This window comes from Olea europaea, chromosome 2 (genome assembly GCF_002742605.1).
Source record: "Olea europaea var. sylvestris chromosome 2, O_europaea_v1, whole genome shotgun sequence".
NCBI lineage: Eukaryota > Viridiplantae > Streptophyta > Magnoliopsida > Lamiales > Oleaceae > Olea > Olea europaea.
Genome location: NC_036238.1, coordinates 21924908 through 21932893, shown reverse-complemented (window position 1 = coordinate 21932893; position 7986 = coordinate 21924908). Strand labels below are relative to the sequence as shown.

The following is a 7986-nucleotide window of genomic DNA, read 5'->3' as shown; positions in this document are numbered from 1 at the left end:
ATGACGCAATAACACAAGACATGAAGAATCTATCATTATATTGAAGGGGAATGTGTGTTGGAAAGTAAGTATACAACACCCCACAACTTCACAACCAAGCCAAAAGATAGAACCATTACCTAAAATTATCCCAGAACATGTGGCAGCCCAATGCGCTCCAATTTTAGAACAGGAGAACACAAAGGGGCCCAAGGCTTGCAGCACCAAAAGAACAGCTCAGAAACTCCACAATACCCAACAGATGGAAGAGATTCTGACTGCAAGAAGTTGAATTAATCTGCACACTGAAACTGGTTCCACCTATCTACTTACTTCACTGGTCAAATTTCATCTCCGTATATCTGCAGTGTATTTTAAAGAAGTCAATACACATACTGAGGTTAACACGAATCATATTGCATTGAAAAAGAAGTGCTAGGGGATGGAAGACTCCACATCCAGATATCACTTTTCAGCTTAGAAAAGGAATGTCAACTTGCCTACGAGGATTCTTTTGCCTCTGCCCAAAGTCATCATTTGCCACCTCTGCCAGGAAAAAATAAAAAAACATTTAGGCAGCTATATAATGGGAGAGAAAAGTGCAAGAAAATACAGTACAATTCATCTTATCTTACCATGCCTCTGTGTGGGGCTCCAGTCATTACTGTCTTTAGTTGTACTGGTTTCTTTGCTGCAACCAAAATGGAAGTTTAACTATTTGTTCCATAAACTTGGTTATCAAATCCATTCACCAAAAACAGTTGTGGATAAAAGCAAAAAATGCAGGCAATAAACAGAACAAAACCAGACGCACAACAGCTAAGACAAGAAAAAGTACATCAAGTATATCCAATTTGATACTGAAGCCCCCCAAGTAAGGGAATGCAAGCAGAGAGGAAAAGACCATTGATATTCAAGCACGAACTACCTTACCCACCTGGAAGTGGACACTGCAGAAGATGTCTGTTCGGATGGTCGAGCATGATATGAACCATCTACAGATTGATATGGAGAATATGTTGACCCCAGTGCCCCAGAGGCACCAGCTAAAACTGGTAGCCTGAATGTCATAAAAATAATAAAAATCATTAAAAACTTTTAACAGTAGACATTTGGCATGCTAAAATATACAGCACAATTTGGGGTCTTCAAGAGTCAGAAAAATCAAATCATAATAAAAAAAGGTTTATGCATGTTGAGACAATCTAATCAGTGAATAAATATGCGAGAGAAGCACTCGCACAGTAGTAGATAAATAACGGGTGTGGGGGCTTTGTGTAAGTCTGTGTTGGAAAATTAGTAGTTACCAAGTCATTTCAGAATTTCCGAGTTGAGGTTGAGCAACATATCCAGGGTAGGCCATGCCAACAGCAGGCACTCGAACGCCACCACCAGGATTCTGACCTCTGAATTGCATGACTGTATTCCGACAAACAAAAGGAGTTACGTGAAGCTAGCAATCAAGCGAAGGAGCACAAATGTACCGGATGGACCAAAATAGTAATTCTAATTGGATATATTTCAGAGAAATCCCAGCGCCACATAAAATTTCACAATTTCATAAACAAACTCATTTCTTTGGTGAATTTTGTCTTTATGAAGATATTTCCCTATAAAACAGTAAGTAAAATTTAAAGGAATAGCAGACAATAAGTATAACATAAAGCACTACTTCCTTAATTTTTCTTAAATTACCCTTAACACGGTAACGACTTGGAAAGTGCACAAACGCATATTGACAAATGCAAACCTAATGGAAAAATGTGGAGATAAGGTATTATGTTTTATCTGATTGTGGGGATAAGGTAATATTCATTTTACAAATGCAAACCTAAAAGAAATTACATCAGTGCATTATATACACCATACTTCCTGTGAAAAATATACCGTAACTGTAACAAAGTCACAATTGCTAATTCTTATGCAAGTTTAACCAAAAAAATGCAACTCGAATGAATAAATAAATTCTAAGAACTGTTTTCTAGATTAACTTAAAAATAATAATAATAATAAAAAAATTCCTTGTCCCTTTGTCACAGCTAGTTGTACCTGGCAAGAAAGCTGGGAAGTTTTGATCACCATGACCACTGCCCATATCTCCAGATGCCCCTATAACCTGAACACCACCATATAGAAAGGAGCCCCTTCCGCCGCCTTCAACACTCCCTTTTCCTTTAGCAGCCAAAGCAGTCTTTGATTTACTAGAGTCAGAGAGAAATTCCAGTTCTCCAGTTTCAAATGAATTCACAGGCACAGCTGCTTTAGGTGGAGAAGAAGCTTGTGATCCACTGGTAAGATGCTGCAGAAACTGCTGGCCAGAGGCTTGTGAAGAAGATAGACCTCGACTTTGATCAGGATTCTTCTGAGCTGTTTGTAGCAGGATTGCTGGAGGAACCCTGTTGACCTGATTATCAGAAACTGGTTCATAAGCCATTTGAGTTAAGGAGGTCATTCCTCTCCCTTGACCCCTTGACTGCTGAGGTTGAGTAGAATTAAATGATGATGAACCAGATGGCAGCAATTGCAGAGCGTTCAAAGGCTTATTAGCAGATTCTGAATCATCAATATAAAGTTTATCCATGCCAATGGAGTCCACTTTATTCTTTCCACGCATCATTTCAGAGGATTGAGCAAAGGTAGAACTCTTATCAGCAATAGACGGCTGAATATTTCGATTAGTTGCGCTAGCTTGTACATTCCTCTTAAGCGGCAAAGTATCTTCCGCGGAAGAACCAGAGGGATAAAATGGAGGAGAGGCAATGCTCAAACTAGATCCAAACATTTGTTTCCTAGGACGAAAAGCATCAGATTCTACACTTGGCATAGGAGCTCTTGTTCTCCCAGAGTTAAAGTGTGAAGGCTTTCCAACTGATTTCACATATCTAAAATAATGCATAAGCAATGATAAATAATTTGAAGAACATAGCTTCGAAAAAAAAATTGCATAGGAACAGATGATTTTACTCACTGTTTATTTCGTGCGAGAGGCGCCTCATTGGTGTTCTTGAAAGATGGCTGATACCTTCTAGGTCCTCGTCCACGGACAACCTTCACTGCATTGTTCTGGTTGTTATCACTATTTTGATTATTATTATTATTGTAAACTCTGGGCCTATTTTCTCCATCATATCCACGATCTAAACCTCTGTTTCTTCCGCGTCCTCGAGAACGACCCCCGTAAGTCTTCCTACGCTGGAAAAATTATACACATTATTAGCAGGCCATAAGATCACTAAAATTGTGCAGAAAAATATATCCACAAATAAAAATCTGGTGGGATTGTTCACCTCTTTATACTGCCATTCATGAGTAGTCAGCTCTTCAAACTTATCGTGCCCCCACTTCCTCTCGTCTCTAGAATCCCATAACTTTCTTCCACCAAGAGTTCGCCTAAGTACAAGAAGAATTCAAAACAAATATGATATTTATTTTATTAAAAAGCTATAATAATAATAATAATAATAATAATAATAATAATAATAATAAATGCATTAACATGGTAAGATTAGATCATGATTCCAAAAAGTAACACAAATTGAAGTTCAAAAGATCGACTTAAAAGATGGGGGTTTGCATCGTAGTATAAAATCCTACTTCACTATCTACATGAAATATGCATGTACGTCCCGAATCACCAAGAACAGCAGGAAGCAATAAAAAGAGAAGTGCCAAGTACTATATAATGAACTCCATCCATTTCAGCTTTTATGCCTTAATGTATCCCAGAGATATAATCACTATATCTCAGAATGACATTGCTTATTAGAATCCTAGAGAGCTTAAACTCGAACCAACCAAATTTGGGCATGCAAGTTATGTCAGGGCTGCCTTAAGATTAAACACATTCCATCCTTTCCTTAATGGCCAGAAGAATGATATTCTACTAAAAGCACCAAGATGGAGATTATATAGGAGTTTGCAGACCAAAGGCAAATTGTCTGTCCTTTGAATGTCTCGATGATGTGGATTTAGTTGTTTTATCTTTCGACTCAGGACTTTTTGCTTTTGAATTTGCCTTCAAGCCCGTCTTCTCTGATTCTGCATGTGCTGGGCTTCCAAGCTTTTTACTCGGTTTTATTTAAGGTTTCTGCTGTTGACCTCTTAGGACCTTTTTCCAGCCTGTTGGATTGGAAAAGATGTCCTTTTACTACACGCCATTATTTGTTGTTGAGTTAAACAAACAATAACAATTCTTAACTTCCCCTAACCATATGAGACAGCCTATAATTCCAATTTAACAGACTCTATTGTATCTATTACTCCCATCAGTTAAAAGAATTTTGAACAACTGTGAATACCTGTGTTGTCCACCGACATTGTCCCGAAACCTATCATCATGCATGTAAAATGCGCCCGCTATGGGCACTGCATATGGCTCAATCTCCTTCTTCTGATCCTCCTGCTGAACATCATCTATAAGGCCATCATCATTAATCTCACTCACATCATTCCTCACACCTCTTTTCTCGTCCTTTAACTCTCCTTCAATCACTCCATTACCTTCTTCTATCTTTTCCACCGCCACCTCTTCAACCTCTCCGCCACCAGTCCTCTCATACTCTTCTTCTTCCTCTTCTACATACTCTTCCTCTCCTCCTTCCTCGTACTCCGCCGCCGCGCCTTGACCCTCCGATTCCCCATCCGATTCGATCGGCCGCACAACTCTCTCTCCCCGCTCCCCTTTCTCTTCTCCCTCCTCCTCCTCTTCATCATCACTCGCCTCTCTCCTCCTCATCTTCAATGAAAGCTTTGTCGCCTCTGGATCGCTATCATACTCCTGCTCCGTCATCTCCTTTCCACTCATAGACCACGCAAAATATCAACAAAAAGTTAAATCCTCAAACCCGTAACTTGACAAATTACAAATTCGGTACGAACGGATTTAGGGCTTTTTGATCTGAGATTTTCACAGGGTTAAGGTATATAGGATCAGATATCCTGAGCCTATTATTATGATTTTTATGCCGTCCCCAATTATTATTATTTGTATGCCATTTGTACAGCTAATTGGCTAAATGGCATTTCCTTTTCAAATTTTATTATTATTATTATTATTTTAACCATGGCTAAAATGTTATTTCAAAATTGCATTAAATTCATTGATGATCATCCAATCTTATGCTTAATATCACCAAAGCCCGTCAATTTAATTTTATTTCATCATAATCACACAATTTTAAATAACATTTCACAATAATCACCTAACTTCGTTTCACCATTTTCACTAATTTTAAATGGATAAAATAGTAGTTTTGCATTATATATAAAATAAATTTAAAAATAATTTTTTTATTTAAAAACTTCGTTTAGAATAAGTCTTTATTTTTTATTTTTAAGTAGTGTTTTTTAAATAATTTTTATTTTATTTTTTAAGTAACGTTTTTTAGCCCCCGTTTAATCTCCATTAAATTCAATTACATCACATTCCATTTTTCTCTCTCTTATTTTCAACCACACAATCTTCCATAAAATAATATTACACGTAAATCGAAAATTTTTCCTTCTCTTTCAACCACTCATTTTTCTAAAAAATACTATTCCCCCCATTTTAATTTTCAGGTAATGGGGGTCAAACGTGGGCTTAAAGTAAGTTTCATTTTATTTTTTTTCTTTTAAATTTATTTTTTATATATGTAAAGGGTGAAAAGAAGTTAGATAATCATTGTGAAATATTATATAAAATTGGGTGGTCAAAATAAAACGTTATATAAAATTGAATGACCATGATGAAATAAAATCAAATTGGGTGATCTAAATATAAAATTTAGTGGTTATCGATGGATTTATCCCTTTCAAAATACATTTTGAATCTGAACAAATAGGCTCAAATGAAAGATTTCACCGGGGGACTTTTTGGATTTTTACTTTTTTATCTGAATGTCAATCCCACCAATCGGAGGTTCTTATATGATTGAATTCTGGGAAAACTGCCACAGCATTTGGCTTTTTAATTTTATTTTCTAAAGCAAAATTTGTGATTAATTTTCGACTAAACATTAAGCACATAATTAAAACCTAATGAAATATCTAAAGGAAAGAAATACAATTATAATCTCAAATTTTTTTAAGTGGAGTATTTTTAAAATTATGATCATGTACCCCTATCTATCAAACGTTAACAGATAGTACTTTTCTTAAGTTTGTCAAAGTGAAAAAAGATTTATGACGTATGCAGAGTATGATTATAAATGTCTTCAAAATTAGACATGAATGCTTAATTCAATTGAGAACCAATCTAATTTTGAAACTTACATTATGTACATCGACTTTGTTGAGAATTGATGTTTGGCCTTTCTATTGTTTAAATATAAATACTACTTGCGATTAATTCAACTCCAATATTGACGAGTATAAAATATGTGAAAATTTATTTCATAAATCACGATTTGATGCATATCGACGGGTCTCTTGGAAATTTTCAAATAGGGTGGTTAGTTAAGGTAAATATTTATAATATTACTCAAAACATCATATCTAACTAGTGATGGCAATGGCTCGGCCCTTTAATCCACGAGCTCTGCTCGGGCTCGTAGCTCGTGAAAGACGAGCTGAACTCGAGCTTGGCTCGTTGCTTGGGGATGAGCTCACGGGGGGGGGGGGGGGAGCCGAGCCGAGCCCGCGAACCGCTCGCGAGTTCATGATTTTTTTAATTTTTTTGTTAAATTTGCACATTTTGGACATTTTATTTAAACAAAATCATATTTTGTGAGCTCAGAAGCTCGGCTCGGGCTCGTCGCCAACAAGCCACTCGGCCCGTTTGACATCCCTATATCTAACAAAGTTTGAAACTCATTGTGTATCAAATTTGTTTAAAGTATTATTAAAATCAACGTATAAAAAGCTGCGATATCATAGTAGTGTCAAAATTGATGTCGAGTTTGATTTACAATGTAACAAGATCGATCTTGCTAAGCCCTTAAAATTTATTATAATAAATTTATTAAAAAATGATTTTTGAATAATATATGATAAAAAAGAAAGATAAAAAATAAGAATTCACAAATTCAATTGTAAATTTATTTTATTAAAAGAATAATTAATTAAAAATGAATTTTAAAAAAATATACAAGTCATTAAAATCAACTTTCTTGTTTAAGAAATCATACTTTTTCTACGAGTTTATAGAAGTTTGATCATGCCTAACATGTTCTCATTATTGCTGTTCCCAGCAATTATAAAAAAGAGGAAATTTCATCAAATGTCCATTTTTATCTAGTCATTTACAAAAATGTTCATTATTGCAAACCATTGCAAAAATGTCCAATTTGAAAAAATTTAGACCAAAATACCTTTATTAACAATTTTTAATTCCACACTAAAACAAAAAAAAAAATGGACATTTTTGCAAAATTGTTATTGGCGAATAAAATTTTGACACATGACCTGCCATATTTATTTCAAAAGTATACATGTCAAATCATAATAAATGCTATATTTTTCGTTGACTCAGAAACGTCAAGAACGACATTTTCAAATATAGAGACATGTCATGTTCAAAATAAAATGTCATTCTAGACAGAAACGATGTTAAAATGTCGAGAATGACATATGTAATGTCGAGAATGTCTCCGTGACACGAAGACACTTGCCATCGTGTCATGGAGACGTGATTTTTTTTTTTTTAATGAAATGGTATTCAAATGTCGAGAATGACATATGTAATGTCGAGAATGTCTCCGTGACATGGAGACGTGATTTTTTCGTTTTTTTTTTTATGAAAGTGTTCAAATGTCGAGAATGATATATGTAATGTCGAGAATGTCTCCGTGACACGGAGGCACTTGCCTACGTGTCACGAAGACGTGATTTTTTTGTTTTTTTTTAAAGTATCATATTTTTTGTTTTGGGTAATTGGCACAAAACATCCCTACCTTTCAAATCTATTGTGTAAAACGTCCCTACCTTTAATTTTTTGGCATTTTTGCCCTCATTTCAACCTTTCTTTACGCTGGACGTCCTTCCGTCCATATTCCGTCAGTTTTTCCGTTAATTAAAGGGTAATTGGCA

The 7986-nt window shown here is 35.4% G+C and overlaps 1 protein-coding gene across 1 annotated transcript; it reads right to left on the bottom strand.

Moving 5' to 3' along the window:
* Positions 1–6: 6 nt before the first annotated feature.
* On the bottom strand, positions 7–4953 carry LOC111366643 (protein MLN51 homolog). The gene is made up of 9 exons (XM_022987357.1): positions 4278–4953; positions 3267–3369; positions 2948–3171; positions 2029–2861; positions 1287–1398; positions 917–1039; positions 615–670; positions 480–525; positions 7–341 (listed from the first exon to the last, which is right to left on the bottom strand). Exons 1-9 carry the CDS (start codon positions 4781–4783, stop codon positions 314–316), a joined length of 2031 nt encoding a protein of 676 aa, XP_022843125.1. The 5' UTR covers positions 4784–4953; the 3' UTR covers positions 7–313.
* Between the last annotated feature and the right edge of the window lie 3033 nt (positions 4954–7986).